The sequence below is a fragment of the Sinocyclocheilus anshuiensis genome, unplaced genomic scaffold, assembly GCF_001515605.1.
Source record: "Sinocyclocheilus anshuiensis isolate Anshui unplaced genomic scaffold, SAMN03320099.WGS_v1.1 scaffold936, whole genome shotgun sequence".
In the NCBI taxonomy this organism is placed as follows: domain Eukaryota; kingdom Metazoa; phylum Chordata; class Actinopteri; order Cypriniformes; family Cyprinidae; genus Sinocyclocheilus; species Sinocyclocheilus anshuiensis.
The window spans coordinates 627,077-647,137 of record NW_015552621.1 but is presented as its reverse complement, the minus strand read 5'-3'; the positions used below and the strand labels follow the sequence as shown (position 1 = coordinate 647,137).

At 37.2% G+C, this 20,061-nt stretch overlaps 1 protein-coding gene and 1 pseudogene across 1 annotated transcript; one reads left to right on the top strand and one right to left on the bottom strand.

Moving 5' to 3' along the window:
* Positions 1-1,116: 1,116 nt before the first annotated feature.
* LOC107666264 (transmembrane protein 62-like) lies at positions 1,117-14,742 on the top strand. Its single transcript, XM_016457489.1, has 14 exons — positions 1,117-1,487; positions 4,140-4,251; positions 4,345-4,482; positions 6,480-6,525; positions 6,706-6,847; positions 6,935-7,059; positions 9,965-10,087; positions 10,255-10,410; positions 10,590-10,749; positions 11,178-11,291; positions 11,612-11,696; positions 11,818-11,913; positions 13,037-13,155; positions 13,229-14,742. Exons 1-14 carry the CDS (start codon positions 1,311-1,313, stop codon positions 13,547-13,549), a joined length of 1,914 nt encoding a protein of 637 aa, XP_016312975.1. The 5' UTR covers positions 1,117-1,310; the 3' UTR covers positions 13,550-14,742.
* A 2,362-nt stretch (positions 14,743-17,104) lies between these two features.
* Positions 17,105-20,061, bottom strand: part of LOC107666237 (prostaglandin reductase 2-like) — a 4,525-nt pseudogene continuing 1,568 nt past the window's right edge.

The following is a 20,061-nucleotide window of genomic DNA, read 5'->3' as shown; positions in this document are numbered from 1 at the left end:
TTTACAGATGGGACAATTTAGGTAATGTGTACTTCTCTCTGATGTTATAAGCATGTAGACATACAGAACTGTTATGATACATTTCAAACAAGGTCATAATCCGTTAACTACCTACTGTACCCAAAAAATGTGTTTGAAACAAACATTTTATAATGACAAAGGTGGAAGCTCAATTCAGTTACATTAAAGGATGTATATTAAAATTAAATGAACTACAGCATCTTTATAGTAACTTGAATACTACTGCAGAAAACAGAATAAGGTCTTTTCTAGACCTGCTGAAGTGCAATCAATAAACTAAATGGAGTGGAAAGGTCAAAGTTATTGATATTGGCTTTTTCTTATAAAGAGAAAACCTGATCTACAGGAGTCATATAAATAAATGCATTTGCTAATTAAATTAAAAACTCAACTTTGGAGGTGTTTCTTTTTTGATAATTACCAGCTGACTACATTATCCCACTTATATACTACATAATACTTATAAAATAAATACATTTATGGACCAGTGTTATTTGAGTTTTAGTAATTTTTGTACGTCACCTTGTTTTCAGTTAGTTGGCAATGTAGGTTTTTCATCAAATAGTCATACTTCAGCTGTATTTCAATTAAGGAAAACGATATATTTATTATTTATTTATTAATTACAGTTTTTTGTTAACAATAACAACACTGTCATGGACATGACATATTGATTTTATTTGCAATTGTATGTTATTTCTACATTATTTTAAAGTTTCCACTAAGGAAAATGTACATTACAGAATAGAAAACTGCTTGGTTTTAACAACAACATGCAAAATTATTACAGTATTCACATGACAAGAGAAAAAAAAAGCGGATTAAGGAAAGAATTGAAATTAGCACCTGTAATTTAATTCTTGCCAACAGAGATTAATGTCATTTACCAACGAACCTGGTTAGAACCTAGTCAATACCTACAACAATAATCAAAATAGTGTAGTAATAAAATAGTTTAAATTATTTTAATATTAATTTATTAATATCTAATTAAATGTATTAATATTAGTTTCCGGGCCGAGACGAAAAGCATAGCTCCGCCCCCTTCGGACACTATTCCCTTCCATCAGTATTTTTTCTCTACGGACAGGATCTGCCACCCGGTAGTTTCTGATGGATGATGTTGGCGATTACAGCGCGCTGATTTGCTCGTCCATTGCGGCCGTGCCTCGCCTGGCGTTCGCTGAAGCGAGAGCCCGAGGATGTGAGGCTGTCTGAATCCCCCATTAGGTTCCTCCAGCATGAAGAAGAGAAGCGCCTGAGCGGCGGCGGCGGCAGATTTCGGCAGGATGCTCCGGCTGTTCGCGGCTCTGGTGATTGTTGGGCTGCTGCTCGCGTGCTTCACTTCCTGGCTGGTTGACAGCTATGACACCGCCTGGCATCCGAAGCGCAGTTTACATCAGTCCAGAAAGACTGGCCCACCGAATCCCAGCGGCCAGCTGGACAATATATTTTGGTTTGTGCAGGTGAGCAGAGGTCATAAAAAACGTGTCACACTGTCATTAGTCTGTCAATGAGCTGATCATGTGATTGATTGCGGGACGGCTTTTATTTTGTTTTCTGCCATAATAACTTATTCTTCGTGCAGTAAAGAGGGTTATTGTGTGAAATATTTAAGCAGGAAAAGGCCGGAATATTCTAACCTCTAACGTGACATCAAATGTATACGGTTTTGCTGTGTTGAATATAACCATGAATACTCAGTAAATTATATGGTTATGATCACGACGAGACATTAAATGAATGTAATATGGTGTATGTGTGTTACAAAAATTGAAAGGACATTTATTTTTACTTGAGGACACATCACATACTTAAAGTGATTAGTCTACTAGTCTAGTTTAATCAAGCATAAATATGAAATATTGGGTAGGCCTACAATAAGTCTTAAAGGGGTGGTTCAGTGTTTTTTTTTCTAGGCTTGATTGTGTTTATAGGGTGCAGTCTAACGTGTTAATGCTTCGTTTTTTAAAAAACGCATTGTTTTTCACATAATTTACCTTTATTCCACACAGCTCTGTCCCTTCTCTGAGAAACACGCAGATTAATTTCCTGCTTTTATGAAGCTCCTCCCTCAGAAATAGGCGATGGGCTCTGATTGGTTAGCTAGCCCAGTGTGTTGTGATTGGCTAAACCGCCTCTAGTGCGCGTCTAAACGTCCTGCCCCTCTCCTCAGCCAGGTTGTATTATAAACAAAGGCGTCCTTAATATAGCTTATCAGTTTGAGCCCTATTGAGAAGCAGAGGATATTGTGCCATATTAATGGTAGGCCTATGTTTTTTGTTTGTTGTTGTCTCATACTTTTAGATACGCTGTTATTTGTAAATGCTACTGCTTATGTTATCTTTTAATATAGAGCTTTATCCTGATTAAAGCTTTAATACAGTACGGCAACTGCACGCGCGTCCATGTTTAACACTTAGATGCAGAGCGTGTGCAGAGCAAGGGACGCGAGGAACAGTATTAAGAACAGCTGCTTTAGAACATTGATTTTGAAACTTGTGAATCCATTAGAATCGTTAGAAGACAGAATCGCGATTCATATATGAACAGATTTTTACATGCACCTGTAGTTTTCTCTTCCTCTTCTCTAAAGCAGCGCTGCATGGCCTCGCTCCCTTTGCTACTTTTTCCCGAGGGCGGGGTTTATCTGGGTTTGTGATGTCACGAACCCAGGAAGTACCTCGTTGTAGTCCCTACCAGCCGTTTTTGTAGGCATTAAATCGCCCGAATTTTAAAAGACGATATCTCCGTTTGCATTGAACTTTCAGCTTTTGCAGATTGCAGATATTGTTTATGCTCAAACAGCAACATTACACACTAACTAACGTTAAAAAAGTGAATAAACCACCCCTTTAAGACTTGGAATGTGTTTTTTTAGATATGGTACAAAAATATAAAAATATATTATATTGTATTGTATTGCATGGATTATATATTATATTGTACATTCAGTATATTTATTTGTGATAGAATAACACAAGAATAACACAATTTGAGTAAAAAAATATTTTAAAGAATGCTGGGACAGCTTTGGCAAAAGGCATTTCATGTCATATATATATATATATATATATATATATATATATATATATGGCAAAAGGCATTTTATGTTATATATATATATATATATATATATATATATATATATATATATAATTTTAGAATAAGTATTATTCCGTTGTTAATGATCGGTGAAAATTTTAGAGCTATAATTTTAGTTAATGCATATTTCACATATAAATCTCTTGGTCCTTTTGCTAAATTGTACCCCGTCATAGAGGGGGAAAAAAGCATGTTGCGAGGGGTTGAAAAGAAAAAAAGCGGGGTTGAATCCTTAAAAAAAGTACGATTATTTTTGAAGCAAATATTTGTTAATATATTAACAAAAAATTTTGTAAAGCTGTCTAACATGTGGAAAGGCCAAAGAGGAAAGTTCATAATTGGTTCTTCAAATATGAGTCTGGTTTTACCTGTAAAGACATGTGGAATAGTTATTTTTATAATGACAGTTTTCAAATGGAAGGCTTAATTAATGTGTGTGTGCTTAACCCTCCCCAACACCATACTGTACGAGTTTGTTGTATATTATGATGAAACTATGATTTAAAGCATTTCTTTGATGGATGATGTAGATTTTCATAATTTGTAAAACATTTTAACAATTATTTTAACTATCACACCAATCATTTGTCATAAAAATGATATATGTATGAATATAACATAATTCTTTACTTCATCTGCCTAATGTCTGCACACATTCTAAAATTGTAGTTTTATTAACAAATATATTTAGACCATTTAGTATTTTTTTAATCTACTGTATGTATGACATCCTGGAATCAAAATGTATGTAGAAAGCCAAATAGATAGATCTGATATGTATGTACAGTGTGCGTAAAGCCCTAGTGTCATAATTTGGTTGGTAAAACAGGAAACCTTCAGCTGTGTACTGACTCGCACATAAGAGACGCCTCCTCTAATATGCCAGTGACACTTATTCTATAAATAGGCAAGTTTTATGTGTGAGATTTCCAACGCTCACTGTTAACTACACACAGGCCTGCATGATACCCCACTATTAGCTGATTTCTAAACATGTTGATTCCTCTGTGCAGGTTTCCGACATCCATATCAGTCGTTTCCACGATCCGAAGCGCATTCCAGACTTCGAAAGGTTCTGTAGAGACACTATTGATGTGATAAAACCTGATCTTGTGCTGGCCACAGGTGAGCTGCCATACATTATGTACTGTATAAATAGTCAAATTAGATTTTATACATACACGCAACATAGACCCACATTTTTACTTTATTTAACAGGGGACTTAACAGATGCGAAGACTGAGAGTAAACTGGGCTCTCTTCAACATGAAGTGGAGTGGCAGGCCTACCACAATGTCCTTAAAAGATCACGAGTGCTGGAACGAACAAAATGGATTGACATTCGGGGAAACCATGGTGATTTATTTATTTTGATTTTGATGATTTATGGAGAGATGGAGTTGTCAAAAAGGTTCACCCAAAAACCCCAACCCGATCTCACGGGAAAAAGTGATTTTGTATGAAGTTGCATGATGTGAATCATACAAAATTATAAGATTTTTAGAAAAAAGTAAGCGTGAAAATCCCCCTCTAAGCATAAACGGAGGCATAAGCAGATCATACAAAAAAAACGTAAGAATGAGATCATACGAATTAGCCACCAATTCATTAAAATGTAAAATAGCTACACAATGAAATGAAATTGTGTTGAACACTCTGCTTGTCTGCCACTGGCCAGTGAAACGGATAGTCCCGCCCCAAAATCAGACCATTGGTTGAGCCAGTGTTGCTGTGTCGGGCTTAAATGATAAAGTGTTTACACGCTTAATGAATGGATCTTACATACAGTCGCATATTACAATTTTAAATTCACAAAAATTACACACTTCAGCTTTGTTTTCTAATGTCAGTTGCATCCAGAAATCATTATAAAAGCGCCTGAAGGTTTGGATGGGAGATCTAAATGAAGGCCAGAATTAAGTTGCCTCTTTGCACGTCACTGTTGGTCAGGGACAAATAATTGTTTGTCTTTGTCCCAGTGTCTGTTGGCAATAAAACAATTAAAGGACATCGAGTGAAGACAGCTGGACACTCTTGTGTCACACTAATGACTTGAAATGAAGCCCCGCTCTATTAAACAGGATATTGCAGGCTTGTTGTGACACAAAAACAAACTTCAGTGGATTAATAACATCTTTGCAATCATGAGGCTGTTTATCATTACTCCTCCAGTTTCCTATCTTTATTTAAAGGGATAGTTCACCCAAAAATGACATTTCTGTCATTTACTCAGCAGCGTTATTTTAGTATTATTTATATACAATTATAGTATTTATTCATATCTCCAGTTTCCTATCTTTATTTAAAGGGATAGTTCACCCAAAAATGAAATTTCTGTCATTTACTCAGCAGCGTTATTTTAGTATTATTTATATACAATTATAGTATTTATTCATATCCTGAATTAGCTTTTATTTTTATACTTTCAGTTTTCATATTATTGTTAACGTTTTAATAGTTGTTATGTGCTTTTGTTCTGTGCATTTTTATTCGTTTTTTTATATTTCTATTTAGCGTTAAATTATTTTTATTTCATTTTTAGTAATTTAGTTGCATTTATGATATATAGTTGTAATTTAGTTCATTTTCATTTTGTTGCAATGGCACCTTTTATTATTTAAGTTATTCATCTGATGCTCAGATACACCTCATTCCAAATCTATAAGATATTTTTGTGTCAAATACATAAGGAGACATTTAGATGAATGCTCATGCTGCTCTTTTCCATACAGTTGGTTGCTGATTCAGACTGTAAACCTTCATAAATTTCCCATAAAAGGACACATGCACTACATTCCAAGTCTTCAGAAGCCATTTGATAGCTTTGCGTGAGAAACAGACTGAAATTTAAGTCATTATACTGTAAGAATTATATTTCTCTAATGGCATATATCTCTTTAAGCAACCAACCGGGTGTGACACGTTAAGTTTCCAATGACACTAAAACTAAATGCTTTGCAGCTCAACAGAATCACAGCCAATCAAAACACATTTGATGTTCAAAATACAGTTAAATGGAGAAGGATTTGGACCAGTGAGATTTAATATAAACAGATTAAATATACATAACTCACTGTGTAAAGTGTGCAGGAACTGTGTTTCAGATTAGCATATTAATATTTAGCTACGAAGACTGCATCGACTTTGGTGGAGGCTAATGAACATCTCTAATGAACTCGCATAGCTCATATATCATTTTTCCTCTATTCCAATTTCCCCACAGGTCCTGTAACTGGTATTACATTACGAAAGCTGCCAGACATGTAATAAGAGCTCTGTTATCAGTTATGTTGTCCCCGCTCTTCTGCCGTTTCCAGGAAATCTTGACTGATATTGTCTTCTTGTCTCCTCAGATGCCTTTAATATTATTTCACTGGAGAGCGTGAACAATTATTACAGGTCTGTACAAATATTACAAATGCAGAAAATAATGACTATAAAGAAGGTTCAGATATTAAAGTCGACTAAAAAAATCATTTTTTAATGCACGTTTAATGGTCTTATTGGGAAGAATATGTTGGTGCTTATTTTTCCAAGGAAAAAAAAAAAAGATCTCTATCTCCATTACTGAATACTTAGGAAATACTCTGCCAATCAGAAAGTTGGATCCTTCCACTACATACACAGAACTCCTTTTGGGAACTACTCGTTCATTTGTGCCGATGCCACTCTGACCCCAGGACCCAAACGGCCCTATAACTTCTTTGGGATTATCAATCAGGTAAAAGAGATCTGTTAATTTTAGCTTTGCTTATGTAAATGTGATGACAACTTTTCCCTTGGGCTGAAATGTGAATGTTTCCCATAGACTCAGATGGACATGTTGGCCACCTTTCGAGAGGAGAGTCTGAGCAGTAACAAGTCCATCTGGTTTGGACATTATACTACATCTACTGTCATCTCCCCCTTCCCAGGAATCCGAGAGCTCATGAGGTTTGGAAAAATCTTGCAGCAACACTGTCAACCAATTAGATTTTTTTCCCCACTGACCGCCAATAACTACCCACTTAGACAGGAAGAGAACATGTGACCCGCATATAAAGTGACCAACAACAGTTTGTTTTTGTTTGTTTTTTCTGTTAGGGGTTGGTTTAGATGAAATTAGATTATATTACAATAAAGTACAAGCATGAGAAAATTCATTAAATAACAGTGCCAAATTTCTATATATGACTATACTGAAAACATTAGAAAATAACTTAATGTATATGTGACCCTGGATCACAAAACCAGTCTTAAGTCGCTGGGGTATATTTTGTAGCAACAGCCAAAAATACATTGTATGGGTCAAAATTATAGATTTTTCTTTTATGCCAAAAATCATTAGGATATTAAGTAAAGATCATGTTCCATGAAGATATTTTGTAAATTTCCTACCGTAAATATATAAAAACTTAATTTTTGATTAGTACTATGCATTGCTATGCTAAGAACTTAATTTGGACAACTTTAAAGGCGATTTTCTCAATATTTAGATTTTTTTGCACCCTCAGATTCCAGATTTTCAAATAGTTGTATCTCGGCCAAATATAGTCCTAACCATACATCAATGGAAAGCTTATTTATTCAGCTTTCAGATGATGTATAAAACCCAATTTCGAAAAATTGACCCTTATTTATTAATTGACTGGTTTTGTGGTCCAGGGTCACATATAGAGTTTGTGAGTTTTAGTCCATATAAAAATAATAATACAATAATATAAATTATGATATATATCAGAATCAGAATCAGAATGAGCTTTATTGCCAGGTATGTTTACACATACGAGGAATTTGTTTTCGTGACAGAAGCTTCCACAGTGTAACAGAATGACAGTGACAGAACAAAAAACACAGATAATAAAAAATAAAAAATAGAACAAGTAAATAAGGAATAAAAATATATAAATTGACAATTGTATGTGCAGGTATATTACAATAGACAGTTTTGTATGTACAGGTATATTATGTGCAAATTTGAGGTGTAGACTGAGTATGAGTGTTAGATAAATAAGTGTATGAGTGTATAAATAGTGTGTGTTCCACAGTTACTGTCAAGTGTTCATGAGATGGATTGCCTGAGGGAAGAAACGGTTCCTGTGTCTGGCCGTTCTGGTGCTCAGAGCTCTGTAGCGTCGACCAGATGGCAACAGTTCAAAGAGGGAGTGTGCTGGATGTGAGGGGTCCATAGTGATTTTGTCAGCATTTTTGCTCACTCTGGATGAGTACTGTTGTTGAAGAGAAGGGAGGGTTGTACCAATGATTCGCTCAGCAGTCCGGACTACCCTCTGTAGTCTTCTGAGGTCAGATTTGGTAGCTGAGCTGAACCAGACAGTTATTGAAGTGCAGAGGATGGATTCAATGATAGCAGAGTAGAACTGTTTCAGCAGCTCCTGTGGCAGGTTTAACTTCCTCAGCTGGCGAAGGAAATACAACCTCTGCTGGGCCTTTTTCACAATGGAGTCAATGTGAGTGTCCCACTTTAGGTCCTGAGAGATAGTGGTGCCCAGGAACCTGAATGACTCCACTGCAGTCACAGTGCTGTCCATGATGGTGAGTGGAGGGAGAGCAGGGGAGTTTCTCATGAAGTCCACTATCATCTCCACAGTTTTGAGCGTGTTGAGCTCCAGGTTGTTGAGACTGCACCAGACAGCCAGCTCTTTAACCTCCTGTCTGTAAGCAGACTCGTCACCGTCCTGAATGAGGCCGATGAGTGTGGTGTCGTCTGCAAACTTCAGGAGCTTGACAGAGGGGTCTTTAGATGTGCAGTCGTTGGTGTACAGGGAGAAGAGTAGTGGGGAGAGAACACAACCCTGAGGAGCTCCAGTGCTGATTATACCAAAAATGTTACCAAAAATTATTATCAATAATTTTATTATCAATGATAATAAGATTATACCAAAAATTTATTAAAAAATACTACTTTTTATAGTTTTGGGTCAATAAGATTGTTAACTGTTATGGTAATATATTTTAAAGTAATTTATTTCTGTGATGGAAGAGCAATCATTACTCCAGTCTTCAGTGTCAGATGATCCTTCAGAAATCATTCTAATATTCTGATTTGATGCCCAAAAATATTTATTATTATTATTATTACCGAAAACTGTATTGCTGCTTAATATTTTTAGTGGAAACTGTGATATACTCTTTGATACATTCCAAAGCACAGCATTTATTTGAGGTAGCAATCTTTTGAAACAATGTAAAAGTTTTGAACGGTGGTGTAGATTAATAAAATTATAGATTTTTAATTACAGCATCAAGTATCTATGAAAGCTTGTAATGAAAACACAAGAAAAATAAAAAATAGATTTTGTTATATAAAGACTTTTGTTTCTGTCAACACAAAAGTAATAATACAAATGTTTTTACATATGTATGTATGTATGTATGTATGTATATAACCTTGTAGACACTAGTTTCTTTGTGACTTAAAAAAAAATCCCTTTATGTTGCAAATTAGGAAAGGGCTTACAATTTTTGTGTGCAGTATGAATCAGAACCAGTAAGTGACCTGTGGATGGCCTGTGACTGTGCCGTCTGAGACTGCGACTAGATTTGGGCCACTTTTCAAATGTCATTCTAAATCTGATGTCTACTTGGCCATCTGACCTACATCTAAAACCCTAGTATGTGATTCTCTAGCATGAATTCTGGTCTGAAAGCAAGGTTTGGCACTCAGGCCTGGGAATATGCTGTATTAATTATGTCATGTTCAGTGCCATTCATATTAAACACTTGTGAGGAATAATGTTGAAAAGCTAACAAGAGGCACTAGATTGCAGATTACATCTCATAATGTCATATTCATCATATTCTGCTGAATCTCGAATTTTATCCATTGTTTTTTTTACAGTACAGCCGTGGCGTATTTGTGTGGGCACCTACATACACTAGGAGGCTTCATGCCGGTACTGCACAGTCGACATCAAGGAGGCACACTGGAGCTAGAGCTGGGAGACTGGATGGAAAACCGCAGGTAAGTTCAGAAAGAACAAGGCCCACACTCAAGGGAATGCTGCATGATGTAAATATAGCTGACTATGTTAGCAAATACAAGCACAACAGCTGATATATGAGGAACTCATATCATTGTGCCCTAACTCTTATAAAAAAGCGGTGACATGCATTTTTTCCTGGGCTCAGGTATAGGATATTGGCTTTCGACCATGACCTGTTTAGTTTCACTGACTTGACGTTTGAAGACTGGCCAGCTGTGCTGATCACCAATCCCAAAGACGCCCAGTACCTGCATCCAGGAGTGGAGCCTCTGGGTCGTATCCGCAGTTCCACACACATCAGGTGTCTCTGTGTGTGTCCTCTTGAACCTTCAAGCGCTCAGACGTTGACTTGTGAAAAATTATTGTCTCTCATCCAAACCTCACTTTCATTTTTATTTCTTGCATGCATGACTTGTTCTGTCCTACCAAGAATGTCATATTTTGGGGTTGCACTTATTGCTGAATGTGTCGGTTCTGTAGGCTCCTGGCTTTCTCTGAATCTTCAATCACAGCTGTGCGTGTGAGTGTGGATGGAGCTTCACTGGGGAAAGCGTTTAGCGCAGGGGGTCCTTTATATGTGCTGCAATGGGATCCAACGCTATATGCTACTGGGCTGCACACTATCAGAGTTAAAGTGGAGGTAGGTGATTTGAACAAACCCCGAGCTCTAGTATTAAAGATCACTCGTCACAAATCACGCGGCTTGTTGAGAAGAGGTGTGCTGTTGCGTTTCTAAACAATTGGGCAAACAAATTCTGCCTGTTGGATGACAAATTGTGCAAAAGTCCTTTAGACTTTGTAAGCGTAATATCTGGAGACCAGAATATTGTAGAAATGGACTTAAGCAACCAGCCAGAAAACACAGAACAACAAAATGCTTAAAACGACTAAGAAAACCTCAAAGTAACATTCCCCAGAACAGCCTAGCAACCACAAAGCAACATGGTTAAACTCAGAACCTTAGCAACTGCATAGCAATTGTTTATTTAAATATAGAAATGGTTGTAGTGTTCTTTTAAGAAAATGGCAGTGTGAGCTTTTCTCACCTCTTCTGTCTCCCTGTCCCAGGACTCGGCAGGTCGCTCAAAAGTGCGAGAGCAGCAGTTCACACTGGAGGAAGACCTCACTCCCAGCTTCGGCTTCATGCAGTCCTTCATCCTCCTCACAGACCACTACATACTGGTACGAAAATGAAACCAGGTCATCGTGTGATGGTGAAAAATTGATTATACAATAAATATTGAAATAGCTATTTGCTTCACTCTTAAGTTCAATTATTATAGCTTTAAACATATCATGATTCATATTTTTATAGTGGATTTTCATAGTTTAAGATTGAAAGTCTGGGTCTAGGACAAGAGTACAACAATAAAATCGCTACATAAAACACATTTACCACAAAAGTAAATGATAAAAAGTTTATTGTTAATCGTTTGCTGTTAATTAATATTACATGCATCTCAGTGACTGTGTGTGTGTGTGTGTGTGTGTGTGTCCCACAGGCACGGATTGCCTTTGTGGCAATAGTATTACTAAACCTTGCTGGGCTTGTGCTCTTCAGATTTATGCCTGTATCTTCTACAAGAGGTATTTCTGTTGTATTAACGTATAACAAATCTTGTCCTGTCATTATAACTGAATATAAATGTTCTTCATAGTTCCAAAGCATAATTGACACTTGACACTATATGCTCTTATAATTAATCAGGACTGTCTTCTCAAGCATGGATGTCCCTGCATCTTGTCAGTAAGAGCAACATGTTCTTCTACTCTCTGTTGCTGTTCAACCTGTGTACAGCATTAGGTAAGTCACCGCCTGACACCACTTAAACAGTTTCACAAATTGATGGAACATAGTGATTTAAGCTACCACTGCAGAAGGCCTGTAATCTTTTTTTTTTAATACAGAAAATAGTTTTTTTTCCATCCGACCATTCAGAAGAGAGAATGAGTGATAATCACATAATTATTATATTATAGATAATTGTCTCTTAGTTTTTATAAATGCCCATAACCGACCCTTGACCTTAGGGCTGTAAGTAATCTAATAAAATGATAAACCAAAAATAAAAATCTAATAAAATTGTGAAAGTGCCGATGCAAAATATTTATATTTCCAACTTAAAAACTAGTTTGTTTTTAAAATTAAAAATAGCTTTTTTCAAAATGCCTTTGATAAGCCTAAGACTATATCTAGATAAACATATACCAATTTTCATGTATAAAATCAATAGTAGAGTCTGAAGTTACATATAACTCTATATGGGTCATTTTGGACCCAAACAAAACAGATGTCAAGGGATCGTTCACCCAAAAAAGAAAATATAGCTGAAGATTTAGTCACCCTCATGTTGTTCTAAACTTGTACTTATTACAGTTATTTCTTCTGTGGAACACATAGATATTTAAAAATAAAAATTATTTGTTCATACAAATAAAGCCAGTGGAGTCCACTGACTTTATTTGGGCCTCATTGACTTTCACTGTATGGACAAAAAACACAAAGGCATTTTTCTTAAAAATATTTTCTTCACAGAATAATGAAAGTCATACAGGTTTGGAAAGACACAAGAGTGAGTAAATGATGACAACATTTTCATTTTTGAACTATCCCTTTAAAACAGACTAATGGCTGATACAGAAATAACTTGCATGCAGTATCACTAAAAACTGATTTCATGTCTAAGTGCTGCACATCAGGGGGGGGGGGGGGGGGTGGTGAGTGTGTCATTTTTGTTGTGACACTTAAAAAGAAGCAACCTGAAATGAATAATCATGATTACAGTATCAAGGGAAATGATGAGCATATTTGTGTAGCCCTACTTGGTTTGCTCGAGCGCAATGAAAATGCGTCAGGATGAACTCGCAACATGTCCTTGCAATTACTGTGAAGAAGGAACAGTGCTTTTAGTCTACTGGTTTTTCAGGGCCATGGTTCATTGGGGAAGTCATTGATGGACACAGTGGAGCCTGCTTTGCCTTTGGCGTGTTTGTGGACGGGCATTTCCTCGAAGGCAGTCTGACCTATGTCGTGGGAGTCATACAGGTAATTCCAGATCTAGGTGCAGATCATACTGATCGTAAGGGATGAGTTGTAACATGTCATCTGTCATCCACAGGTGCTCTTCTTCAATATGCCTCTCACTTATTACCTCTGCTGGAGTCTTCACCACAGGTGTCGCGGCACCAGCTTCCGCTCGCATTTCTGTCGGCCGGGCAGCCGCTGGAGGACTCTGGTGATGCACATAGGCATGCTGGTCCTCATGATCTGGCAGGCCTATTCTTGCTACTTCCTGCTGGAGACCTATGGGGCACTGGCCTTCTTCCTGTCTCCCGTACGTACCTGGGCTCTGCTCATGGGCCTGCTGTTAGTGTACAGGGCATGGTGGGGAACGCCTCCTAGTCTCTCTGGTGGCAGTAAGACCAACCGGCCGTTGTGACGGTTGAAGAGAGGCCTTCACCTGTATCGTTGTGACGGACATTGTTTTGTGCCAAGCTCTTCCCTTCTTACACCACTGTCTTCACGGTCACCGAATTGCCAATCGTTCCCATGACGCGTTAGGATAGAAAAAAATAGTCTTTAGTTAATATGAAGCGATGATGGCATCACATGTGGATGACGGAGCCGTTGCAAACCTGGTTCTGATCCTCCTTTGACACTAAGACACGTTGGTAGTTTTTGTAGTCAGTTCTCACTGTTGTGAACCCAAGCAGTGTTAAGTCCAGATGTGTGTAGTTAAGCATACCTATTACTTTGATAAACTACGCATTATGTACTCGTCAGATTATGTTTGTTTTTTATTTGTGATGAGCAATCAAGAAAGGAATAAGACTGCCTGATATTCTTAATCAATGTTTCTGCATGAAACTGCCACCACTCACCGAGAGGTCAGTCAGTATGAGTACTCTCATATTATTTTAATGCATATAAACTACACTGTAAAGAGAGGATGATATCACCAAATTTGCTTACACCTGTAGACGAGGTATAAAATGTAAAGGATCATTTAAGGGATGAAGCTGGTCATTATCGGCTATAGATTATTTCTTTATTTTCTCCACCAATGAAAATAGTTTCAAAAGAAGCCAAAGCATCAAGCTTTGCATGTCACTAATGTGTATGTGAGCGTAATGGAACACTGCTCGGTCGATCAGATTAGACCAGGGGCGTCCAATCTTGCTCTTGAAGGGCCAATATCATGCAGAGTTTTGCTCTAACACACTTGCCTGGAAGTTTCTAGTGAGTCTGAAGACCCTGATTACTTTGGTTCAAGTGTGTTAAATTAGAGTTGGACCTAAACTCTGCAGGACAGTGCTGAATTTGTCACCCCTGGATTAGACGATCAAAACTATAATGACCAGATGACTGTACATTATTCCACTTAATACACCACTAATTAACAAAATAAATATTGAATTTGAGCTTTTATTATTTTATTGCTAGACGAAAACTGCACCGTGATAAAAGGGACATGAAATTGCGTTGGACAATGTTAAATTGTATAGTTTAGCAGTCATCGTACAAAAAAAATAGTTGACGCAGAATGTCAACGTTGGTTGGCAAGAATTTGTCAGAAGTAAAGGGATAGTTCACCCAACATTGAAAATTCTGTCATCAGTTACTCAACCAAACCTGTAGGACTTTTGTTCATCTTTTTTTTTACGTTCATTTTTTTGGAATGAACTTTCAATGGAGGGACAGAAATCTTTATTTGTGTTTCAAAGATGAATGAATGTCTAATGGGTTTGGAACGACATGAGGTCGAGTAACTGTTGACAGAATTTAAACTAGAGTAAACTAACACTTTAAGTATTTCAAAGAGCTGTGTAATACGTTTTGGTATGGAACACAAAGTTGGCCTCTTCCCTGCCCTGCTGTAAGATTTATCCATCGTCTTACGGTGTAAGAATTAGATTTTGAACAATAATTCACTGATTATACTTATTCAAATACCTATTCCAAAAGACTCTAATCTCAAAAGGATGAAACCACTATATTTATATAGAAGAGCATGAATGTAGAACATTTTTGTTGCACTATGGTTAATAGTCACAGTTAATACACTTAATAATGGCCACTTAAACACATGCTGAAAATTAAAGCCAGACATTTTGGACTGCTGAAGGGAACATCCCAATGTAGCATATAGAATAGAACACTGAACACATGGAAACAATCAAATGTGCACAATTCTGTTACACATTTATTAGAGAAACGTTGTGAAGCAGCTCTTTTATAGTTGGTTTTGCACAGTTGCAGACCACAAAAACAAGCTAAGGACAATGGCCATTTAGTGGGAAAATCAGCTAGTTTGAAAAAAGGAACCGTGTTGTCATCGAGGTCTGTCTTTTTTGCTCTCATAATCCACTTGACAGGTGCCAGAAAGAGCTGTGACAAGAGTTTCTGGTGGATTCACTAACACGCCTGTTGTGTCGGGTCACTCAAGGTCTCTGTTGTCTCTCAGGAAAGTAAAGACTTGAACAATAGGCTGCTCTAGTTTGTCTTTCAATGACCTGAATGTTATTTTGAAAGAGTTTTGTCGCAGTTTTAAGGCACATGATAATGAGAACGAACATTTTTAGAAGATTCTACATTTACTCAGTGTTTGTGGTGAACCAATAGGACTTTGAATGTTTGATGATGAAATATCTGCTTACATGTGATTTGGTTTTAATGACTGTATTTAATTTTTTTCTGAATTATTTTCTGAATTATTTTATTGTATTCATCCACATTGATATTGTAATGTATATTCATTCCAGTTGTTCTGCACTGTTTTCTGGGCATTCTCAGTTTCTGTGGTCACGTGGCTTTTGTAGATCCACTCATGTCGGAAAGTGCTGTTCACATTTGTTTTGTGGAAGGCACAAAATCAGTGAAAAATTAATACATATTTGACAATGTTGTTTTTCCACATGAAACAACCTCAGTTTATATTTGTCATGTTTCTGCAACTCTGAATCATCTTGCATTGGAATTGAATTATCTGGCTGTATCTATGTACAACAAAGTAAAGGGGTTTCATATTGTGAGTTATATTTTGTTTTTGTCGTTTCTTTTTCATGTAAAGGCAAGACTTTCATATCTTAAAATATTTTAAGAGGAAACGTGCAATTAATTTACTACTAATCAAATAGAGCCATTTTCGAACTAGCCACCTTAGTCTTGATACCTGCCACAGTAGTGGTACTGTTTAAAAGTTTGGGGTTAGTAAGATTTATTTACTTTTTTAATAATACTTTTAATCAGCAAGGGTGCATTAAATTGATCAAAAGTGACAAAAAATACATTTTACAAAGCATTGTTACAAAATATTTTTTAAAAATGCTGTTCTTTGAAACATGTATCACCATTTCCTCAAAAATATTAAGCAGCGCAACTGTTTTCAGCATTGATAGTAAGAAGAAATGTTTCTTGAGCAGCAAATCAGCATATTAGAATGATTTCTGAAGGATCATGTGACACTGAAGACTGGAGTAATGATGCTGAAAATTCAGCTTTGCATCAAAGGAATAGATTACATTTTAAAATATTTTAAAATGGAAACCGTTCTTTTAAATCATAATAATATAATCACAATATTACTGTTTTGACTGTATTTTTAAATGCAGCCTTGGTGAACATAAGGGAATTCTTTCAAAACCATTTAAAAAATCCCCAAACACTCATAAACAAACTATATATGTGCATTTTCAGTGTCAACCCTTAAGCAGTGCTTTGTACTATCTGTATATTACTGAATTTATTTTAAAATAGACACTTAGAGCAAGGCAAACATTATTAGATTCATTTTAATTTTATTTTATTTAAACGTTAGGTCAACTTGTCATTTAGCTGATGCCTTTATCCAAACTGACTTACAGCACACTTAAAGGGACCGTCCCACTGGAGAAACCTCAAATGTCTTCTTGAGAGACCTTTTTGGTAGTCTTTTGATTACCAGCCCAGATTTATAATGACTGCACCACATGACCTCCTGATGCAGATGTTTGACTCAGTCTGAAATTTTGACAACTTGTTTACCTTTGTTGCCTACGGTCATCATGAAGCAGAACGCCTCTGAAATATGCATAGTGCATACATCTACTAATATAAACACAGACGGTTCATACAATATGTATGCAAAGTAAACTTTGGCACATGAGAAAATAATAACAATAATAAACTCCATTTACAACAGTTTCCAACACCTGTAAAATGAAGAGGAGAGATACGATGTACAAAAGGTTTGTGGCGTCTTTCGTGTGAGGAAACATGACTGTGGTAGATTTACCTTTTTCTGGCCTGTCTTTACCCAGTGACTGAGCTGCATAAGACCTTCTTCATGCTTCTCCATGTAGTTCAATACAACAAATCTCTCCCTGTGAACATACTGTAGTGCGTACAAGTTGGTAATATGATCATTCATACACATACACATACATACAATCAACAAAGTAGGTTTTATTAGCTATTTTCATGTACCTTGTGATGTTTTTGTGATGCAACGTTTCTTGGGTATCCTCACTAAGAGGAGGTGGGTAAGGCACATCCTTATTGTACTGTGATATTTGGCCGCACAGGATCACATCACCACCGGGATTCATCTGCACAGTGTGAATATTACTTTAACACAAACGACCCAAAGAAAAAAAACTGAAGGGAGGACATACTGTACCGGTGATATAACAGCATCGCTGATGGGACCACCTACATTGTCAAAGTATATATCAATGCCTGCGGGGCAGTGCTCCCTCAGCGCTGAGCTGATATCTCCTTTTTTGTAGTTTAACCCTGCTGTAAAACCCAGCTCTGTTACCAAGGTCTGGCATTTCTGGTCGGAACCACAAATCCCCACGACTCTCTCACAGCCATCCAATCTGCCGATCTTAAACAACAGAGAGCAAAGTTAAAATAACATGGCATATATCACAAGGAAAGAGCAAAACATTTGAAACTTTTTTATATTGTTTTATGCAAGAAGCACATAGTGAGACATTTAGTGCTCAATATAATACCAAATTATGTTGAATTCATAAATATTATTAAAGGTGACATATCATGAAAATCGGACTTTTCCAGGTTTTAAGTGCTATAATCAGGTCCCCGGTGCATCTACCAACCAAGGAAACGTGAAAAAGATTAACGCAGTAACTTTGTTTTGATAAGCCTTTTTCTGCAATCGTCTGAAAAAGCCAGCGTGTCTGATTTCGCTCCCTTGGTGACGTAGCAAAGGGATCTCATTATAATATTACCGCCCCTTAATCTGTAAGTTTCCACCCACAGCGCCGTCATTTTGATTTCACAAGCGACAATGGTGTACCATCTCTAATGCCGAAAGTTTGAGCAAAACATGCTACCTGTTCTGTCTTTGGCTGCACAGAACACTGTTTAGAGTCCCAGCCTCAGAGGAGACAAGAGAGCAGTGGATTTATTTACTGTATATTGCTGCTGCCACACAGATCTAAAATAAACATGCAATTTATTTCCCAGCTGTTTACCTTCACAGATATAACCGACTGTTTTTTGTATCTCATGTGTTTTTAACGTAAACTTGTGTGTGAATGAGAACTTAGTTTAAAATACTCATCATAGAAGAGGTGTGTTCAAGTTAATGAATATATGAACAGTTTTGTATATATATATATATATATATATAAACTAACAGTCCAAACAAAAAATGAGCATCAGTGAAAAGTCTACCTTAGCAGGCACCACTAAATATCAAGATAATTTATAATAACCCTTTTCAAATGAACCTAAAATTTGACTAAACTAACTCTTCCCGTAGAGAACAGACCAATTTCTTATATCCACTTACATATTACCTGTCCAGCAATCGACCCAAAAGCTCGAGCTGCTCCACTGATGACCATCGTCTGGTGGGTTTCTGGAGTCACATGACCCTTCTCTCTCACACCTAAAAGAGCAGTGAGGTCAGGCATGCCCACCGCTCAGGTGACCATCTGCCATCTCTGGGTCAACCTGCAAGAACGAGTACACCACACATCCATACACACCTCCTATCCATATACATGAAGTCTATTAATCAAACTTGCCAAAATGAGCATTATACCTCTTGCAAAAGGCTGCCGTCCATCACATTGTAGGTTTGCCAAGGCCAGTTGAAGGAGGTGACAATAGCGCCCACAGATAATGCCTGATTCTTGCTGGCCTCCACTACACCAACTCCATCTCCATCCACACACTCCTCTAATCTCCATGGCAACAGGTAGTCAGCTCCAGTATCATCGTTCATGCGACAGCGCTGCATTGAGTTTGGTGTTAATATTGTATCATGCATGAGTGAATAAGTTAATGCCTGGTAGTATACTGATTATAGGTTGAGTTTTCATGAATTAAATATTCACTATATGAATATAGTGAATATTTCCCACATGAAATGAATGGATTTCCTTCAAGAAAACTCAAACCACATAAGTGATAATAAACACAAGCAAGGTCATCTCACCATGTAAGGGTCAACTGAGAGGAAGAGTGTCCGGACTAACACCTGCCCTTCTTTCAGCTCTGAGGATTTCATAATCTCATCTACACGGAAATTCTCTGGAACCGGATGACCATTTTTGCCTCACACACGCGCGGACACACACTTGTACACACACACAGAAGACCATGAGTGTGACACCCAAATGAGGAGTGCACAAGGGTTAAAGCTGCAGTCCGTAAGCTTTGCCTCTTTGTCGCCATCTCTGTTTGAAAACCTGCAATCGCAGCTGTGCGGAATTATCTTCCTTGCGTGGGTTGTGCGGCGGCATGGTTCCAGCGGATGAATCTAATTTTTTGAGGAGTATGTGTGGCAGTCAGTCACCGCACCGGTGTGGATATTGTACTTTGCACTCACAGATTCTAGCCTATGTCTTGGAATATATGACTCAAATAAGAATTTTCACCAGATATTGTCATCTGAACAAGTAAGTAACAAGTCTGCCACGTTTGTTCTGACCAATT